The 21,964-nt window shown below is 32.3% G+C and overlaps 2 protein-coding genes and 1 pseudogene across 4 annotated transcripts; all 3 read right to left on the bottom strand.

The window, feature by feature from the left end:
- Nucleotides 1-480: 480 nt before the first annotated feature.
- LOC123206654 (phosphatidylinositol 3,4,5-trisphosphate 3-phosphatase and protein-tyrosine-phosphatase PTEN2A-like) lies at nt 481-8,131 on the bottom strand. Of its 3 annotated transcripts, XM_044623850.1 has the most exons (14): nt 7,797-8,131; nt 6,348-6,769; nt 5,776-5,877; nt 5,642-5,698; nt 4,033-4,098; nt 3,091-3,267; nt 2,879-2,965; nt 2,737-2,801; nt 2,580-2,656; nt 1,831-1,877; nt 1,579-1,709; nt 1,409-1,478; nt 1,135-1,249; nt 481-1,044 (listed from the first exon to the last, which is right to left on the bottom strand). In XM_044623850.1, the coding sequence occupies exons 2-14, from the start codon at nt 6,753-6,755 to the stop codon at nt 722-724; spliced, it is 1,725 nt and encodes a 574-aa protein (XP_044479785.1). In that variant the 5' UTR covers nt 6,756-6,769; nt 7,797-8,131; the 3' UTR covers nt 481-721. The 3 variants fall into 3 exon arrangements, with proteins under 3 accessions (XP_044479785.1, XP_044479784.1, XP_044479783.1); XM_044623849.1 differs by having other exon boundaries at nt 481-1,249; nt 6,348-6,764; XM_044623848.1 differs by having other exon boundaries at nt 481-1,249; nt 7,797-8,130.
- Nucleotides 8,132-9,304: 1,173 nt separating this feature from the next.
- Nucleotides 9,305-11,089, bottom strand: LOC123206628 (probable cysteine protease RD21B). The gene is made up of 5 exons (XM_044623818.1): nt 10,621-11,089; nt 10,276-10,511; nt 10,050-10,190; nt 9,498-9,956; nt 9,305-9,406 (listed from the first exon to the last, which is right to left on the bottom strand). The coding sequence occupies exons 1-5, from the start codon at nt 11,087-11,089 to the stop codon at nt 9,305-9,307; spliced, it is 1,407 nt and encodes a 468-aa protein (XP_044479753.1).
- Nucleotides 11,090-13,129: 2,040 nt separating this feature from the next.
- LOC123206657 lies at nt 13,130-14,784 on the bottom strand (annotated as a pseudogene).
- Between the last annotated feature and the right edge of the window lie 7,180 nt (nt 14,785-21,964).

Below are 21,964 nucleotides of genomic sequence, written 5' to 3'. Positions count from 1 at the left end.
TACACAGAAAGTTAGGTCGATGTTATGAGATTAATGCATATGGGAAGTGAATTATTTATTTTATTTTATGTTCTGGATATCTTAAAATATATATATATATATTGATTTTAAATTAATTATTAATTATGGGAATGAAAAAAATATTATAGAACAATTGACAAAAAAATTTGTGAGATTTTATTTTATTTCTCTTTAATTTAGTTAAACAAAATTAGAATCACTTGATTACAAATTGCTTTTGACAAAGTATCTTTTAGTGTGCTGACAAATTAACTTTTGCCCAAGAGATTTTTGTGTAAAGATTCTTAAAAGAACTCTTTTGAAACTTTAAATTTTATATTTTTAGAATATTGCTTAAAAAAAAATACTAAAGTTATTTTTGGCTTTTTTATTTTATCTAATAAAACGATAAAAGTTTAAAAAAAAAAACAAAACACAAATCTAAAATATTTAAATCATTAAAATTAGATTCATTCAGACTTGAGAAAATTGAAACATATTAATTTGAACATGTTTTGCAGTTTTTTGTTTTCCATTACAACAAATCTCATAAATTCCAGCCTTATTTTAATGAAACAATTATTTGTGCCCAGCCAACTTTTGATTTACAGAAAGGGGCCTGATGATACAAATGAACCAATAGATTGCAGATCAACCCATCGCCTATATATAATTTGCGAGACACTCTATGTACAGATCTTCTAAATCAAAGCCACCCGGGTCACTCACTTTCATAGTCCTCTTCGTCTCCAAATGAAAATACAGATGCATCGGCAGCCATTGCCTTGAATTCACTTTGACTGTTTGTAACCTCATGACCTGGGATAGCTCCCCCTATTGAGGCTGCTTCCTTTTTTGGCTCACCGGTAGGGTGTGTTGGTTGAGCACCAACATTTCCCAGTGAAACTTTCTCTGTTGCATGCGCTAAATTATCCACTCTATTGGAATTACTTTTTGTTTCAGAACTAGAGGTGGCTGATGCAATTCCTCCGGTTGCTGGAGCTTTCTTGCTTTTGGAAGAACCACCTTCTTCAGCCTCACCATCTGAAAACACATCATCATTATCAGGATTTCCTGTTTCCTTATTTTCCTTTTCAGCAGCTACACCATGATTACCAGAAGCAGGATCACAACCTGAGCTTTCATCCGATTTCTTGATAACAGTTTCAGAACCATGGCTTGCTGGAACAGGGCCATCATAATCTACTAATACAACCTCGACCTGGAATCCTGGTGAAGGCAATTTCCTCTGCACACAATCCATCACCACATATGTTAAGCTACATCTTGATGAAAACACAAACAAAAAAAAAAAAAGAGAGAGAGATGAAGAGGTGAATATGGTTATAAGTGTTGTCCAGGCAGGTCATCAGTACAAATACTATTTAATGACATGCTCCAAATTTACCTTGTCAAATCCATCAAGGTCACCAGTGTTAAGCATTTTTCTGTTTTCGATCATTGTTGTGTTTAACCAGCTGAGAAAGCAGATGATGACATGAGCAACCAATTTTAACTCTTGGTTTATAAACCACAATGAAAGAAATTATTGAATCCCAGGGAGGCTAGATAGCAAACCAATAAAAATCTCCTTGGCGGTCATGAAAATGGATTTTGAAATCGCCAGCCAACTCTGTCAAACCTGGCTCTCCAGGCAGGGCAAAAACCATAATCCCTTTCTTTGGAGCACTAAACCAAAAATCTTCAGACTGGGAAAGTACATTTACGGTTTAGGACAATCAGAAAGAAGCTTAAGGCAATTAATAACATATTGGCATAAACAATTTAAAAGGATTTAAGTAATTGCAGGAAAATATATACCCAACCTACCGATAAATCCTTGATTCTTGGGTGTTTTTTTGTGGAGAAGAGAACACCTGATTTATGAAATCATTAAATAAGATTAAAAAAAGTTAGACAAGAACCACATTGTTTGTAATAAATATTCAAACCCATGCAGAACACAGAAGAGAAAATGTGTTCTGAACTGCAAATAAAAAAGAAAACGGCAGTTGACATTTCAGCACTAGCACTCCAGTCTTAAACCACACAAAAATTAATATGATGCAATACAAAAAACCAAAATCCACAAAATGAAAGCAAGTTAACAAGTGACAAGAAAAAGAAACAGTAAAATAATCCCAAAGCTTTCTGCTTTTCTGCATGATAAATGAGCTAGTAGTATATCAACTAATTATGAATCTATCCAGGTATCCTTCATGTGTAATAGCCAATAAAATTCTAAACAGGCTAACAAACTTTTTTCACAAGTATCTTACTTTTGCTAGAAGATATTTCTTTGCTTCAACTTTATGGGGAGTAGATATTTTTTTAATTCAATTTTATGGGATGAAATGTCATTTAGAGACAGGGTGTTGAGAGAAAACTACCAGATAAAAGCTTACACATGCATGTTACAATCAAATGTAGCAACAATAACTTGTAAGAATGAGAAAATCAACTCATGAAAATCCTGTGGGACAAAAGATGTTAAAGGAAAAGAGAAATTGTGGAAATCACGAAAGGCACTCAAGTCATAGCCGGATATATTTTGAAACAGAAAGGATTCGACAACACACCATTATGGTCAGAGACAGTTATGTGGGGTCTTATCCAGTACGGGCACCTGTGGAGCCGAAAGCCCCTAAGCATGCACCTACACATGATGCAATGAGTAGTCAACACCTACGCAAAAACCAAATTTGCTATACGAGAAATTAATGACAAGAAGTATACCTACGCCCAGGTGGGTCCTCTCCGTTGAAGTATGTTAGGACACGTTCAAAATATTTGACATACCTCTGACAGAATAAATATAAAAAGATAAGCGCATCGTGTGCAACTCTTCAAAAATTATTACATAGCAATATGGACTCACAATTTGACTGGGCAGAACAAGCCCTTTTCCATCCACACATCTTTTCTGGTTGTAGTAGTCTATGGATTCCTCAGCAGTAGGGAAGAACTGTGGAAAGACAAAACAAAAAGAGCCCACAGTTTAATTTTAGCAGAAAAGGAATACTAAAGTTTCAAAAACCTCCACAGGCTCAAAGCAGGCATCTTTCAGAAAACTTGCTATAGACATCTTACCTTTAAATACAGTAAAAGGCTAGAAATCATTAACCCTGTCCTTGCCATTCCAGCCTTACAGTGCACAACAACAACATTCTCGATATCTTGCTTCAACCATGAATATGCACTATGGCAAAATGATATTATCAGCCGAATTGGGGGGCAATTGTGGTCATCAAATGGGAAACTAGCTACCTGAGGCAATATTCAAGGAATTAGCTTCCCCACAGATATAGTAACCAAAAAATAAACAGTCTAATAAATTTTCAGTGGTCTCAATTTCCAAAATAAAAAATAAATAAATAAAGAATACATGGTTTCTTTATAAAGTGCCATTATTTCTTTAGGTTTTCCAGAAACCAAAAAAAAGCCCTTAAAATGAACTAAATAAAATATTGCCCAATACAACAAAAGAATTGAAACTAGTGAAACTTGAAATTGAAGTTTAATCAACATTAGCCAAGAAACAGTTTGGAAAAGGTTGCTAACGTTAATGGCCAATATTGCACTAAAACCATACTCAGCCAAGAAAACCATAAGGAGATGGTCCTCCAGAAATACCCAAACTTGGTTTTACTACATTTTACCCCTCAACTATATCCTGAAATCATGATCATGGTCTGTCAAACAACCATTTTGGAACAGTTTGCCACTGCCACCAACATGCAGTTTCAATGACCAAAGTCAAGAATCATTTCCTGTCTTCTCAAGATCTCAGTGACAAGATAAATTTTCCTTGTAGGATCTATTGATCAAATAATATACAAGGTGAAATAGTCTCCCAAAGCTTAACAATAATCATAACTGGCCACATCTGAGCTTACTCTACCTTAGTTTAGATCTCTGTCACTGAAGATGGAAAAACTTAGTTTAGACATCTGTTATTGATGATGAAAAACCTAACTCATCTTGTTTTTTTTTTTTTTTTTAAGAAAAATTAAGAGCATAGAGCTCACCAACCTTTCCTTCAAACAATGATGCATCATAAAGCCTCTCAGAACAAAGATTGTACACTTTGTATTTGTCCTGCATACAGAAAGTACATTAATCGTAAGGTTAATATCCTGAAACTTAGTGAGAAAATGCATATACACCAGTACGCCCGACTCATAACAATAAAAGAACCAAAAGGCATGCATGGCATTATGCCTTCTTACTTATCACAGAAATTTAAGTTTGATGATGATATTAAAGGATCATGTCCAATTTTGAATATTTTATATGTAAGAAAGAAATTGTGATAAATAATATCTCATATCTGAAAAACATACAAATGATAATTCAGAGTTATAATGTTAAAACAAGTGTTTTTAATATATTCAAATAAAAGCTGCTAATCAGCAGACAAAATGGCATAACTCTCTAAAGTATCATTACAGATGGTCTGACAAATTAAAGGGCAAACTACCAAAGTGAAAAAATGCGAAAATACAACAAATATGCTTTGCAACATGGTTACACACATCTCAAATACATGTCAGGATCAAACAAATTGAACACACAAAGAAACAATGCAGAGGTGATGGACCAGAATATTACATGTGATTGAGTAAAGAAGCACAATAAGCAATTTTCACATGTATACTTAATTATTGGCATATCCTTGTCACATTCCCACCCATAACTTTTTCCCTTCGAAGAACCCTTATCAGCACATCTTGATTGCATCATAGATAAGTAAAAACTAAAGCCTCTTCCCAATATTGTATCACAGATACGCCAAAGCTAAAGCTTCTGAACTATCAGCTCCAAGCAAAAAGACTGACATTGCAAGATCTACAAACTTCAATTTTGAAAGGCTACTTTTCCTTGTTAAAACAAAATTAAAAGCAAAAACTTTAGAAACAAAGAAACTCACCTCAGCTCTAGAACAAATACAAAAACTAAATCATCCAGTATCACATCAACAATCAACATTTTATGAAATTAGACCAATATAAGCAAAATTTAAAATCTCTATTTCCAACTCCTAAAACATTCAAGTTGGAGGCACAGCAAACTGAAGAAACATTCCTGACAAGGATCTAAATGATAAGAAATGCTTCATGACCAATCTCATGATACCAAAAGACCCAAATTCCAAAAATGGATTCACATAAGAAACCTAGATAGCCAGGATACAGCTAAATTTAATGGATCAATCTGTATAGAATACAAACTGCAAAATGTATAACAAAGAGATAGTGTTATAAATTGATCAAAATCATACAAAAATATCACCAAATCAAGATTCTTGTCAAGAAAAAAGCAGATGACCGAATCTCAAAGGCATGAAGATGAGTAGCTCTCAAAATAGTTGAACTCCTGATCAAATGAAAAATAATGACATTACACTGGTGCAGTGAAGAACCAAATCTCACTGGCAAATAATGGGAAACAGATTTTTCATTTCCCATTGACATTTGGAATTGATGCAGCATCAGAATAATCTACGATTATCACAAAAAAGACGTGCTGCAGCCTTCACAGATGAACATGAACACTACTCAATTCAAAGTACCAAACCAAGCAGACCTTACTTAAATTTGCTTTTGGGAAGATGCAAATAAATGAAAGCACATATTTATACCTTGTGATAGGTTTCAAAGAATTTAATGACCTCTTCCATGTGGTTTCGATAGAATCCCTGCATCACATATCTAAATACATTACCAATAGTTAAAGAAATATGCTTAACTGTAAAGTGAAGGTTAGCTTTCTTACTTCAACATATCCAAAAAACCCTGAGCTCATATCACCAGCAGGGAACCCCATAGCAATTATATTCTCAGTAATATAAGTCATATCCAAATCAAATCCTCCTTCCTGAATAAAACACAGATTGCGAACAGCAAGAACAAGATTATTTTAAAAATGAACATATATGTAGCAATAGATGCATAATAAATATATATTTCAATAAAACATAAAAAGAAAAAAGAAAGAAACCCCCAAAAGATATAAGTATAAATTAATTTTTCATACTCAAGGTACTTTTATATATTGGTATTAGTGGCATTAAGAAAACCATTTTTGTTTGCAGAAACATGACACAGGGTCTAAATCACAATATTAATCTCTAATGATCTAAACATATACTAAATCTGTTTTTTCCAACAAGAAAATAATATGTGATAGCAGGGTACCACTGAAACAACTAAGCTGGTAATCAGTATCTACATCAAATAAGCAATAAAACAATAGAAAGCACAAGAACTGCAATTTATGAGCCTGTAAATCATACACAACAAAAAATTAAATTGAAATAAAGAAATTACTGCAGAAGGATACCTCACCTGATATCTTCGTTTATTTTGAGAGACAACATGTCTAGCTTTGACCTGTACAGCCTTGACTGCACTCTTAGATGAGTCAACTAAACCTTTTGTAATTGTTCCAAATAAACCAGGTTGGGCAGTTGTTGAAGTTCCCTCAGAAACATCTTCTGCCTGGGAAGATTTTGGAGACAAGCGCAGTCCAAAGCTGCTGGTAAAACGTGCAAAACTTGATTTTGCAGAGCTTGCAGTTGGTGAATCTTCTTGTGTACCCGCAAATGGCTGAGGAATTTTCAAATTTTTGGCCCATGTTGATATACCAGCAGCAGGGAGTTTTGGTGGTGGATCAACAGAAGAATTATCTATTCTAGCATCTACGGTAGCCTTAGTAGGAAGTGAAGTTGAAGAATCAGCAGATCCAGAATCCATTCAAGCGCCCTGCCCTGGAGGTCTCAAAAGTGATTGATGCTCAACGTTCAAAAACCCAGTATATAATATTTCAATGTATGTCTCACAATACACTGCAACCATTAACATAATATTTTCTAAGCTATGAAGGAAAATTTCAAAAATGGTGCATAACAATAGCCATATTATTCCATTCACATTCACTAATTTGCTTCTCTGTTCCTCTTTTCAACCTTGTTAGTTTATAATGTTAATGCAAAGAAAAATAAATGCAAGCAATAAAAAGAAGACAAGTGAAAGAGATTTTATAGGCTGCACGGTGCTATTTATTTCTTACAATCTCATGCTTTTGACTAAGATAAACACGCTTTGTGCACAATACAGTTACAGACTCATTCATTATAGAAGATGTTTCTACTCTCATATCAAGTAATCACTAATCAAAAGTAAACAAATATGTTAACATTCTTAATTTATCTCACATATAAAAAAAGCGACCAAAGAAAACAATAATAAATGAATCACAGTTTTAATAACATTCACTTTGAAAGTGGGAATTCCTGAAAAATCTTTGAATGAACTTCTTATAAGTTAAAGAATAACCAACTTCAAAAGCATGATTCCAACCAGGTTAAACCTTTTCACAATCTTATCCAATTAAGCCACAAGCATTAACTGCAACCACAATAATAAATAGCTGAAGCTAGGTTCAAAGAATCTTTCTAGCAAAATGGGCAACTGCAACTCAATGCACTCTGAAGAAATTACTGCTGCCAGAAACTATTAGTGGTAATGAAACTAATAACACAATACATATAGCAACCACCACTTCCAAGAAAAATATGTACAGCAGAAACCAATAAAATTGTGACTATTTCCAAAAAATGCTCAATAATTTTCAGGCTCAAAATTGCAAATTCTACGCACACGATATGTTGTAAATTCAGAAATGAAAAGTACATAAGTATAAAAAACGACGAAACGATTCGAACTTCAAATAATGCAGCAATTGAAGTTCGGTGAACTAAAAAATTCGGATCTACGGGCAGGATCTCATCTTACCAAGCTTAGAGTGGAAAGAGATTGATGCACAGGATGATCACACACGGGAGTGAAGTAAGGCCAAGCTAGGGTTTCGAATTTTCAAAGAGATAGAGATCAGAATTTGGAATTTTGATGTGGTCACGCGGTCAACGTAAGGGCTACGCTGATGTTGCAGAAACCGTCGGACGTGCGTAAAAAAATGGTGTTTATAATCCGACGGTAAGTTAAGGTTCTGTCGAGCTCAGATCTCGAAAAATTCTATACGCAGATTAATGTGATCAAGGGTGTTGATTTCGTGCGGTTCTATAGATGATTTTCTACCTATATCACTAGACCAAATAAAATGGTCAGGTTATCTATCGGATTTGTCGGTATGAGTCGTAGATTTTTAGATTTATATTTACTATTTTTTTCTTATTCATATTCTCCTTTCATTTTCAAATCAAACTTATAAAATATTCAACACAAATTTTATTTTTTCTTCATAATATAAAATAAATTAAAATCCATCTTAAAATTAAAAAATTTATTATGTTAAAAATAAATTTAATAAATATTAGAACTAAATACTTGATTATAAATATTTATTCAGTGTTCAATACTAAAATTCTTTAAATTTATAAAAATTTATTTATAAATTAAAAATTATGAAATAAATACATTAAAATAATAAATATTAATAAAAAATTAATATTAATAAATAATCCGCGAGTTGATCAACATCCACAAGATCAAGTGTAAGTTTTAAAAATTATTATCTATATAACTTGATCTATATCTAATCTAAACCACATTTTTACGAGCCTATATATTACTCATTTTAAACCAATTATTATTGGAATAGCATATGAAATTGTAGATGGTGGTTACAAATTAGAATTAGTTATGATTTTGGGAGAAGTATGCTTTTCTAATTCTTAAATAATTTTTTTAAGAAATGCTTATCACTATTTGAAATTACTTTAAAAAATAAAAGAAAGTTAAAACAAAAAATTATTACTAGGTACATTTGTTTAATTTCTAATTTAAATTACTTAGCAATTGATAACATCTATAATTATTATGTTTATTGATATTAAAAGCTTCCATTATATAAATAATATATATTATTATATGATATATGATTTGATAATTTTGAATTGATTATAAAATGATATATAATCATATAATAACGTATTATTTATATACCTAAATTATATTTACGTAACATTGTTCTTCTTATACTGGGAGAATGACTTATTTTATGCCAAAACAATAAATTATCATACTGAAAATCGAAAAAGAGCAGAAAAAAACTTCAAAACTTTAAATCAAATGCTGAGAGTTCATTAAATTAATAACTGAAATTATGTATACACAACTGAGCCAAAAGAAAATGATTCCTTTCTTCCTATTTGACAACAGTTGCTTGCTATCTATCTATTTGACAATATATATTGAAACTTATCTACAATAATCATATTATCAAACAAAATTTACACCATTCTTTAGTTTTCCTTCCGACCCACATTGACTCCCAGGATACTCTAATGACTATTATTGTTCTTCTTGTCAGCCGATGGATGAGCTCTGATTCTTGTAGCAGGAATTTGCTTCAAAGCTTTTACTGCCAAGGGACTGTTGGCGCTCTGCATAATTCAATAACAAAGGATAATGATTATATGTATGCTTTGATCAGATATGTATTGAGAAAACAAGGAGTTTATTAATAATTATTACCATTAGGCAAGTTCCAGCATTGATATCACACACTGGGTAGTCCTCGGGGCAGCAGCTGAGGTGGTCGCTGCAGCAGGTTGCGGATTCATAAGGGCAGCATCCCCAGCCAAAGCAGAAGTCGCCATATTGATACAGGCAGCAGCAAGTGCTTCCGTCCGGGCATGAGTAGTAGTCGTCGCAAACATGAGTGCGGCTTGGGGGAGTTGCAGGAGATGGAGGAGAGGGGCCTGGATTTGGGGGATTCTGGCCTTTCTTAATGGGATATGAAGCCTCCGTTGCTATGCCACACTTGCCACTTGGACTGTTAACATTGCGCTCCATCTTGATGTAACCATTTTCTCCCCAGTTTGAACCCCATGAATTCCTCACAAGCCAGTAGTCCACATCATTTTCTGTGCCATATCCAACAGCAACCACACCATGATCCAATTGTGTACCGCAATTTCCAGTGAATACACCCTGTATAAACAAACATCAAATAAAAAAAATTAATGATTGTTTCTTTAGCACCCTCTTGCCTCTCATGGGTGTAGACTAATTGAGAAGCTTTACCGATTGGTAGAGTTGGAAAGCCCTGCCACCAGCTTCAATGGCAACGCTAACAGGTTGATGTGCCACAGCCTTCTGCAAGGATTTCTCATCATTTCTAGGAACATTTTCGTATCCATCAATAGTAACAACACGAGCATTTTTCTGCAAGGAGAAGAGATGAAAAAAAGTTAGGATTATATAATGGCTTTCAAGTTTTACCTTGATTGAAGGTTGATTTGAGACCTACTCTGTTTGGATCACACATTGTTTCGGTAGCCTTGTAAGGGTAATCCTGTTGTGTGTCAATGCCACCATTATCGATAATAAATTCAAAGGCGTAGTCCATGAGACCTCCATTGCATCCCTGGTTGTATGATCGGTCACAATCCACAAGCTCCTGCTCTGACAAAGAGATTAAATCTCCTGTTACAATCTGGTTGATTCCTTCTACTGCAGCCACCGTCGAAAAGGCCCAGCAACTGCCTGCAGTTTAAATTTTCAGCCAACAATTTTATTAAAGCATGCCCATTGCAGCATATAACACCGAAACAAAAACAGCAAACAAAACACATCCATGAACAAAATCACTCACCACATGGGCCTTGATCCTTGACAGGAGCGACAGCACCTTTTTCTCTCCAATCCACAGACTCAGGCATCTCATCTCCAACCTTATGCAAGTACCTCTCACTCTTGGCCTCCCTCTCACCCCTGCCATCTTTCTTGGCACCCAAATACATCGCCTTGAATTCTTCATTACTTAAATCCGCAAACTTATTCAACCCCACTTTATACGTCTTGTCAACAGCGTTATGTTCATCAACAAACCTTAAATTATCCTTAAAGATCTCAAAACGTCTGTCCCTCTCACCCAACGCATTGTAGTTCTTCCGATGTTTCATCATCCACCTCTCGTATATCATCCTTAACTCGGTTTCTGTCCTGTTGATTGGCTGGCCATGCTTGCGATCGTAGTCCATGATGGACATGTCCATGGCCAAAGACAACGTAAACAACATGCTCAAAAGAGCGAAAACCCAAACTTCTTTGGCGCAGGCCATTGAGATACCATGAGTTGAATGAGACATAGAAGAGATATTTTATGGTGTTTTGCGTTTGGTCTGAGTTGTTTATATATAATGAAGAATTTGAAGAGAAGGAGGATTGTGGTTGGTTGACGGGTGTGAAATTGCGTCGATGTAGGAGAATGTTATCCGTCACGTCAGGTTATTGAAGGCGTTGAGAGATTGGTAAATTTAGAAAGGTGTGTGCATGAGAGGTGGCTAAACTTAGAAGATTTTGCTAGTTCGTGGAGAAGAAGTTTTGTTTTTTTTTCTTTAAATTTTTGGCCAAAAGCCTAATTCCCACCCTAGGGTGGATGCATTCACAAAGTTTGGTTTTAAAATTTAAAAACTCACTTATAAATAGTTAATTTTTTGAAAAATAAATGATATAAATATTTTTTAATATATATTATTTTAAAATTTTAATATCTCATCTATAAAAGATTAATCTCTTAAAAATAAAATAACAAAAATATTCTTTTGTATAAACTTATAAATTATGTTATAAATATTTATTTATATAAAAATTTGTATATTTTTTTCTATAAATATTAAAAACTAATTATTTTTATCTTAATTAAATTTTTAAAAGTTATATTTCCCCTCATCTCCTAAGGTTTCAATTTTTCAAATAAACTTTTCCCCCTTCAGCAATTGATACTCTCTGATAGTCTTTCTCCTTTCTTTCAGTCTTATTTTCATTGATAATTGAAAATTTTAGATAAGTGAATCACATGTTACCACCAAGGTTTAGTCTAACTCCCTTTTTACCAAAGATTATAAAAAAACCAATAATCAAAGCACATGGTTTGCCTCCACCACCCACAACCTCCAAAGTCTCCCTCACATTCCGAATGTCCTCTCTATGGTACTGGACACCACCTCGCCCATCAACAGTGAAAACCAACGGTAGCCACCTCTCCTTTCCTCTCTCGTATGTTGGGACCTCTCACCTTCGCCACCGCTGCCACCTCTTATTTCCTTTCTTATCTCTCCTGTCTTAGTCGTCGACAATTGGGGATTTTTCCTTGTCGTGCCGTGCGATGTTGAGAGAAGAAATAGCTATAGAGGTATTGGCTGCCAGTCGCCCTTGTCTTTGTTGTCCCTTCTGCTTGATAGCGCATCCCGTCGCCATATGCATGATCATTTAAGTGTGACCAATCGTCGCCCCTGTTTGACGACTTTGTTTCTTATTGTTGTAGTTGTTTCTGCTTCCATCTTAATAACTAAAATTGAAGTTGTCTCCCATAAAACATTCACATGATATTGCCTTCATTTTCATTGTAATCAACGCATCACAGACTAAAATCTCCTCCTCCTCCTCTTCTTCTTTTGAAGCAGGTCCCACGCTAGTAATTAAGGCCATAGATTTAGTTTTTAGTTGGTCATCTATGCTGAATTGAAAGAATTTGTGGTGGGGCTCTGCATTCAATCACACCACACAGCGACCTCCAAATTGATCTCCTTATAATTGCGGGGCGAAATTTTATAGCCAATTATTATCTCTATGACATATACCGGTTGTATGATAGAGATAATAATTGGCTGTCCAATTTGTGATTGTTTTGTTGTGTTGGGTGTTGTGACTGCTTTGCTTTGTTGTTGCCTGTGTGTTAGAATGTTGTCGGAATTGTGTCTTCTGATTTTCAAATGGATGTCGACTGTTAAATTTGTGTTATACTGTTCTTTGACTATTTCGGATTTTATAGATCATCTGACTACCATAGCCAACCTTTCTTTGGATGAGTTTATAGTTATATAGTTTTTGTGGCTCTGAAATGAGTCAGGGTCAAAGTTAGCATTCTTATGTCGGCTTCTAAATAATTTACAAGAAGATATATAAAACCATATCTGACCCAGTCCAAAATTTCTCTGACTTATTGTGAAGAACCAGCTTTGATTTGTATTTTTTATGCTATTCTTCATATTGGAGATAAAGGATATGAACAGAACTTAAGAAGACCCATTCTTCAACTGAAATATATATTACCGAGAACAGTCTCAAGCATGAAGTATAACTTATAAAGTCAATTCAAATCTTACTAAGGTAAATTTGTTTATTAATGTAGCCATGTATAAATGACTTTGCATCTACTTTATTTAACACACTCACAAATATCACACAATTTAGTGAGTAATTTTCAAAGTGCTTGTCTCATTCTACGGACAATTTAACTTTAATTCTTCTAACAAAGCTTTTAGATCAGAGTTTGATGATCCTCCTTCTTCGGTAGCTCTCTTTGCCATCTCTTTCAGTGCCTTGGCTCGGTTTCTCATTTCTTCAGCTTCTTTACCAACCACTGCTTGAGTCACTGCCTTCTTTATATCCTCACTCTTCACAATTGTCCTTTTAGCTTCGAACCCTCTTGACCATTCCTGTGTTCCAACGGCAACTCCGATTTTCAGAACATCTGTAATCAGCTTTTCATTGTAAAACTGCTCTGCTGAGAGAGGCCATGTGACCATTGGCACCCCAGCAGTGACACTCTCCAGAGTCGAGTTCCATCCACAGTGACTCATAAACCCTCCAATGGCTTCATGATCAAGAATCACCATCTGTGGCGCCCAACCCCTTATTATTAAACCTTTTCCCTCCATTCTCTTCTCAAATTCTTCAACACACCATTCATTCTTTTCTTCATTACTCTTTTGTGCTACCTCTCTCACAACCCAAACGAAGTTCCTCCCAGAATCTTCAATCCCCATAGCCATCTCAAGAAGCTGATTGTCTGCAAATCTTGCCAGGCTTCCAAAGCAAACATAGAGAACTGAGTTGGGTTCTTTTGAGTCCAGCCATCTCAAACACTCATCTTCACTAATGGAGGGTGTTTCTCCTCGTTGCGCTTTGTTATTGATGTCTTTGTTGCAAAGTGACACTGGGCCAATATGCCATGCCTTCCTTCCCATAACTTTCCTGTAGTGATCTGAGGAAGCTGGTTCCAGCTCATAAAAACTGTTCATCAGAACCCGTAGCTTGTAGTCTCCTCTTTTATAGCTTGCTTTGCCAGCTTATTCTTTGTGTCTTCTTCCAATTCATCCTTTATAAGTTGCAGTCTCGTCAACTGTATTGGGTCTGGAAGACCTGGTACCGTGAAGGGTTCAAAGTCAGAATTTATGGCTTTGTAAGGCTGATGCTCCCTTAAGCTGTAGTACACACAGAGAGGAAAAAACCGAGTTCCATGGAAACTCAGCCTTGGAATCCCAAATTTTGCTGCAGCCTCTGGAGCCCATGTATACAGCAAGTCTACCACAGCACAATTGGGATGACATTCTTCAAGCAGCTTTTCAAATGGTTGTTGAAGAAGGCTTGTGGCCTTAAAGAAATTCATTTCCATTTCAAAGGATTTGATCAAAGTAGTATTTTCACATCCTTCTGGCAGCCCTGCCTCTACTGCAGGAAATTCGATGGTGCGAATACTGATGTCAACTCCTTTTTGCCTTTCTCTTTCGACTTTTTCTGAGAAGAAAGAGGCATTTAAAGGTGTAGTGACAATGGTTGCCTTCACTCTATGTCTGGCAAATAACCTGGCCATGTCTAGCGTTGGAATCATGTGGGACCTTGAGCCAAATATGGAAAGAATAATAGATGAAGCTGACGTAACTGTGAATCCATGTAGCTGGGCTGGAAAATTATTCAAAAACTGAATAGAAGGTTTTGGCTTGCTTATTCTGTTACTGATTTCGAACTTATATAGAAGGGATTTCAAGAAAATCAGTCAAAAATCTGTCTTCTATCCAAATTTAATCTCTATAATTCAATTTGTAACTTGTATTTTCTCTTGGCCTGCCTTTGAAGTTTCTTCGCAGGTGCATTAGGAAAAAATACTTGGTTTAACACCTATCACATTGAATTCTTCCTTTGACCATCGGCTACTTTCGAGAAGTTGTAAATGCTTGGTTTCAAAAGTCATATAATAAATTTATAATTTATTTTCTCCTTGAGGAAGTTGTTACAGGTCCTTTCACATAGTAATCTTCTTGTCTTGCTTGGTAGGCAAGGTCTGTGCTGATTCATCCATTTTAGACGAGTAATTTTTCAGATTTTACATGCGTAACAGAGACCTCAATTCAGAGTTTTTATATAAAAAATTCTAATACTTTACTAATTTTATTAACCCATAATTTTTTATTAATTTACTTTGTCTTTCTTTTCTTTAAATAAAAGAATGTAATAAATTAAGAAAATAAAAGATACAAAAATTTTCAGATCACTTTCATCTAGAATGTCTAAATCAACATTTTTCTGCTCAAGACAATGAAAAACAAATAAACCAGCATTTTCAACGTATGGGACTGATTTGATTTCGCTAAACCAAGGGATTGGCTATCGAAAGGTAAATATCAAGGCAAAGGCAAATATCAAGGAAGGAAATTTGTATGCAACTTTCAATAAACAACAAATATTGCTGTTAGTTATATGCAGCAGATTTACTGCAACGGCTAGTGCACAATTGGATGGAAATATGTCTCATAGAGGGTTAGTTTTCTTATTTGTAGATGTTGGTGAGATCGTCAACAACTCATATTCGTATTTCAAAGTCTTCAAGAGTCTACATTTACGATTATGATATTAATTATTTTAAAAGAATATTCTAACAAAATAAAAATAAAACAAAAAAAGTGTCATGAGAAGAACTTGATTTTGAACAAGAGTTCTGAAAAAAGTTGTTATATTTTATAAGAATCTCCTTGGATAAGATCAGACTTATCTAATCTCGAGTATCAAATTTATGATTTCTATATTATTCCCTCCTCATTTTCTATTCATTATGGTGTCTCTTTTATGAATAATCCTTTATATTTATAGATCAATTACATTTAAAGAATTCAAATTTACATAATAATTTTCTAATCCATTTCATCCAGAGGATAAAATAACAATTGGGCACTGATAAGTTATAAAGTTTTGCTTTCTATCATGGATAGATAGATGAAACAAAAGAAATGTTAATAAATAGATTATTTTTGTCCCCAGGTCAAGGTGTTGGCTAAAGTTCTGTTGTTGGGCTTGGCTGCTTAAGAAGATATTCTGCAGGTGGTAATCCACTGTATAACAATTACTGCCAAGGTTTCAGAGTGTGAAGAGGGCTTCAAAACCTTCATTGGCTATAGGCTCGAATGGGTATCATGTGGAGATTACATGATCTTTGTGATAAGGATTTTTCAAATGACATATTTATTTTCTTGTACATTTCGTACCATGCATTAGTCGTGTTGTTCTATTTCTTCATTAAATGTGTAATAAACACGTCTCAAGGTTAGCTAGCATGATCATGGTCCTTCTCATTTTGCCTTAATTTGGCTATAAAAGCAGAACAACTTGCTTTAATTTTTTACACCTTGAGAGCTTGCTTCCGTTGGTCAATTAGAGGATTGTCTACACCAGTTCATAAGAGGATGAGTTACACAACTTTGAGATTTTTTTGTGGCTTGAAAAATTATTTAATTTGCTTATCTGGGCAAGCAAGACAAAGCACAACATCATTCCTCTTCATAGGACAAGGATGTGGTGGATATGCAACCTTTCAATTTTTTAGGATAGATGGGTAAATGTGTTTGGATAATCAATTTTCTCTTTTTACTCTGTTAATTGCTTAGTTTTTTATGTGGGACCTTTTTACATTCATTGTGGCCTACTCGTGCTCAAAAATTGACTCCTAAAAAATGTTTAGAAACTCATCGACTATAATAAATATTCACTAATGGTTATAGTCTTTAAACCACAATAAATATAAACTTTATAGATTTTAGTGATTATCCTAAGTGGAGCACTGAGTTTAACCCTAAGGATGAAAATTCGATCCTCCAAAACAAGTCTCCAACTTGCTCCTTCTAGAGCAAAGAGGAGATTTCCCCAATTGAATGGAGGATGAGGACAATTAAAATCTTTATAATTAAGGATGGTATAGGGATGAAGATAGATATATCTTTAACTCGTTCCCTCCTCAGCCTGTGCCCTCCTAAATTCATCTTCTCTCCTACATATTTTTTAAACTCTTAAATACTGAATTATCTTTAGGGTACATTTGATTTGAATAATTTTTTATTGCGAAAAATGAAATATTACCATAAAAAGAAAATATCTAGAAAATTACTATATATTAATTATTATTATATAAATAATTACTATGTTTAATTAGAGATAATAAAATAATACTAAAATATTATTTTACTTAAATGTCATTGGATATAATTATTCTAAAATATTATTTATGTTATTTTTTATATTAATTGAAAATGAAAATATTGTTATTCTAAAAATTTAACAAGTAAAGATATAATTGTAACAAAATTAAGATTACCTCAATAATTTTTTAATACATAAAGTGAATGTGGTAATCAGATTACCACATATATTATCTGTTACATCACTATTAGTAATAGAATATTACTAAAATCAATTATTACTATGACAAGCCAAATAATATAATGTAAGTAATAAAAGATAGATTAATAAATCTTTTCATACTTAAACCAAATGCCCTCCAAATAACATTTTTCAAAGATATCTATTTGAAAAATGTTTTATTACCAAAATTGAAAAAGTATCTTAAAAATAAATTAACTTGAGAATTACTGACTATAAATTATTACTATGTTTGATAAAATTTGATAAAAATAGATATATATAAATAATTATTGTATATGATTAGAGGTGATAAAAAAATATTAAGATATTATTTTACTTAAATGTCTTTGAGTATAATTATTTTAAAATATATTTTATATTACTTGTTATATTAATTAAAAATGGGGGTATTTTAATCCTACAAAATTAAAAAATCAAAATAAAATTATAATAAAATTAAAATTATATTAAAAATATTTTAACACCTGAGATAGAGATAATAATTAATTATTATTTATATTACTTATCACATCATCATTAATAATATAAGAATATCATAATATTTTATTATTAAAAAATTAAATAAAATATCATAAATAATAAAAAATAAATTATTAAGATAATTTTTTTAATTATTAATTAAATGACCCTTTAAATTTTTTAGTTATTATAAATGTATCCTTAAATTTAATAAATATTTTATTATTATTTTGATGAGAAAGGAAAGAAAAAGATAATTTTTTGTGTTAACGAGATCCTATGAAGATGGGAAGGGAATTAATTTACTTAGTTCGGCCCTCCTCCTCCTCCTCCTCCTCCATTGAGCCCCACTCCAGACAATACAACTCATTGCTCTTGGAAAACTAAAAGAGAAGAATTAAAAATTTAAAGAATAAAGCTATAAAATAGTGTATGCCAGGCAGATGGCACGATTCATGTTTGTTTGATAGTCTCCGTTTTTCCATTCGATCATTCCCCACAAATTGACTTAATTAAGACCTCTTTTGTCACAATTAAACACAATTTCACTAATACAAATTTACGCTGCCGACAATCACCACCCCATTTTATTTGTCAATGTCAATATTTGCCCTTTTAATTGCTTTCAAATAGCGAAATTCTATCTACTTCTTGACTTTATTTTGTGACAGAAACTTGGAGTCAATCATTAATCTATACATGGGTTTAAAATTGATTGCCACTTTTAAATCCACCTCAGGATCACCACATGAAGAAACTATCGCAAATGTTATGTACCACAAGCACATTATCTTTTCAAACCTATTTATAATAGTTAAATTTTTATTGATTGTGACAATTTATGAAATCGAGCGTTCCAATACTTACATGTTTATCTCAATATTTGAAACCCTTTGTAAGGATATTTTAAACAGGTAAAAAAAATATTTTAAATATAAGAGTAAAAGTTTAAATTTTATTAATAATATTTCAAAATTGAATATTAACTAATAAAGCTTATTGAACCATGTATTTGAAAGGTGTCCATGAAAGAAGATATGAATATGTGAAAGTTTCCTAGAGAGAAAGTTACAAAAACCCTACAAGATGGGGCAATCTTAGCAAAATGACACATATGGATGTAATTTTATTGCATTTGGTGGGGACAGTTGATTTATAAGGACAATCAACACCCTCCTCCATCAATGTCATTGCTTATCTCAATTGTCTATAATATTATCGAGTAATATAAGTTATTTGAAAACTTCTGATTAATTCTCTTTTAAAATGTTTTTCTGACCTTTGTAAAAGATACCTTCTCTTAAAAGAACGAGTGTACTAGAGTCTAAATTGACATTAACTTGAAAACAACCTAAACCCACATTTGCAAAAATCATTATTGATCAACTTTTGTATGAGAAAATATCACGACTAATAATTGTAAAGACAAGGTATTAACATCAATTTTTTTTTAACCTAGAATTCACTTTCAAATTTCAGTTTGAATCTCTAAAGCCATCTCCAAATCATTTGATCAATCATTTATCTCCAAAGACTAATATAGCATTGGAGTAACTTTCATATATATATTTTTTTCAATAAAATTATATGTATAAATAATGAACACAAATGATGATATGTTACCATTTAATTAAGTAATTTTGAATTAAAAATAAAAGAATATATAATCATATAGTAATATATCATTTTTTTTTTTATATATAGGTCTATCTCTTTTCAAAATTTTTATATATCAAGTTTTTATTTATTTATTTTTTGAAAAACCAAGGAACTCTATCTAATTGATTAGATAGATATTCTATGACATAATACTTGAACTCACAACTATTATATTAAATACATAAGAGTTTTATAAATATAATAAAAAATTAAATCTAAATCTTTTTTATAAAAATATTAATATTGTATTAATTTTATTAACTTGTGAACTAATTGTCTATTTCACAAGCTTTCATTCACTTTAGTTTGGTCTCATTCTTGGCCTTCTTCTTGTCTCATGTGTAAATTATATGGGTGAAAAATTAACCACATACAAAATATTGTCGGAGCTTTGAAAAATCCAAGGCATGCTGCATCATTGACATGCAGTTGGTTTGCATGTGAGGTCAGCTTGGCAGTACATTGATTGTTCAGTCCTTTCATTTGAAAAATAATAATAATAAATAATAATATATTATTATATAATTAAATATTATTTTATTTTTAATTTTTAATTATTAATTATATAATAATATACCCTTTAAATAATTCCTTATGATTGGTTTAACCATTTTCAAAGGGGGTTTCTCAAAAAGAATCCAATTGCAGGGATTCTTATAAGAGAAAATTTTGTATGGCTTATAAATTTTCCTGTAGGTTGAGATAAGCCTTACTTTTTCCGCTGCGTCAAGGGCAGCTGCTGCCGGTCCCCTAAGTAATATTTTTATCGAACAGACGCACCACGAGTTCAAATCATGGATCTCAGCTGTCTTTCTTGCAGAAAATTTTCATCTTGTCGTTTTTGTTGATCATATTCAGCATGCAAACTAATCAACGTTGTTCAAGGTGGCCGCCCTGGCCCTAGGGGTCTTCACAGCATAATTATAAATTAATGGCCTAAGGACTTATTCCCACCTACTCAAGTATATTATTATCTTAAAGTTATTGTTATTAATTTTGAAAATCTTATTTACTTATCTATAAGTGATTAAAATTAACAAAACTCTAATCCTTTAAGATTTTATCTTTTTTCTTTCTTAATCCTTAAAAATTAACTATTTCCCTCTAAATCAAATTTTAAAAAATAACACCCCTCTAAGGTTTAGTTTTCAATCCCTAGTGTCAAATTCAACATCATTACTGATGACGAAACTCTCCAAAGACATCAATATGTTTCGACGGTCTCTCTTTCCTCTTTTGAAATATCAAACAATCGAAATCTAACCTGAAAAATTGAAGAGCTTCGTCGAATAAATAATGATTCTATCTTTTAAACCATTAATTTTAATAGTTTATAAGTAGGTAAATAAAATTTTTAAAATTAACAGATAAAAACTTGATATAACAACATACTTTGAATGAGAAATAGTGAAAGATATCTTTTCTTTGAATTTTCTATAAGTATAAATGAATCAAATTTGTAAAGCTGTTAAATTAAATATTTGGATTGATTTGGCTAATTTAACACCCAAATAGTAACTATAACCCATTTCCGTGTCAGGATCCTTTCCCTATCTAACTTTCCACCTAAATAAATAAAGACATCTTGACTTTATATTTTGGGGTTAAACCTTAAATTTATTAAGTTATTTGTATTGGATAAAAAGTTCACAGAACATGGTAAATAATAAATTCATGTGTATAAATAATAAGTACAAATAATTATATATTATTATATAATTAAATAATTTTAAATTAAAGATAAAATAATATTCTGTCATGTAATGATATATCATCATTTGTATTCAAATTTTAAACTATTGTTTATACACATAAATCTACTGATAGCATAAATCTAATTTTTTTTAATAGCAAAAAAACCTTATTTGAGTCAAACCATCTCTTTAAAGTTAAATCGATCATACTAAATAAAACATCAAATTTAATAACTGATTTTATAATTATTGTATCAGATAAGTTAAAAGAGGTATTTGAATTCAATCCAAAATATTTTCTATAAGAGTAAACAATGAAGTCCTTGCTTCGATTCGGTTTTTCAGTTTTTTTGCGTCTCCTTAACCTTGTATTAGAAAAGCAGTTTGGTGTTCAAATGTATTTAATCAAATAAATTTTATATATATATATATATATATATATATATATATATATATATATATATATATATATATATATATATATATACCTTTGTTGTTAATTAGTTTCAGTTTAATCCACAAAAGGAACATGTTCTTAGGACATTAAATAATTACCTCGAACTTTCAGATAAAGTTTTTGATCATTTAATCCTTTAATTCAAATCTAAAAGTCTCTCATTGGGTTGGTAAAATCCCATTGTTTTCGTTTCTTCCTTTTTATCTCGTGCTCGATCTACCCGGTTGGCAGTA

The sequence above is a fragment of the Mangifera indica genome, unplaced genomic scaffold (genome assembly GCF_011075055.1).
Source record: "Mangifera indica cultivar Alphonso unplaced genomic scaffold, CATAS_Mindica_2.1 Un_0044, whole genome shotgun sequence".
Lineage (NCBI taxonomy): Eukaryota > Viridiplantae > Streptophyta > Magnoliopsida > Sapindales > Anacardiaceae > Mangifera > Mangifera indica.
Note: the sequence above shows the minus strand (reverse complement) of the source record. Positions and strands in the feature narration are given on the sequence as shown.

Bases quoted from the DNA above. Each gene is read 5' to 3' on its own strand.
- LOC123206628 (XM_044623818.1), bottom strand. From the start codon at position 11,089: ATGGCCTGCGCCAAAGAAGTTTGGGTTTTCGCTCTTTTGAGCATGTTG. The intron at 10,512-10,620 runs GTGAGTGATTTT...TTTAAACTGCAG, and splicing joins CAAGGATCAAGGCCCATGTG to GCAGTTGCTGGGCCTTTTCG. The intron at 10,191-10,275 runs GTAGGTCTCAAA...TTCTCCTTGCAG, and splicing joins CAATGTGTGATCCAAACAGA to AAAAATGCTCGTGTTGTTAC.
- LOC123206654 (XM_044623849.1), bottom strand. From the start codon at position 6,755: ATGGATTCTGGATCTGCTGATTCTTCAACTTCACTTCCTACTAAGGCT. The intron at 5,699-5,775 runs GTAAGAAAGCTA...TATGTGATGCAG, and splicing joins GGTTTTTTGGATATGTTGAA to GGATTCTATCGAAACCACAT. The intron at 2,966-3,090 runs GTAAGATGTCTA...GTCTTTCCACAG, and splicing joins GCCTTTTACTGTATTTAAAG to TTCTTCCCTACTGCTGAGGA.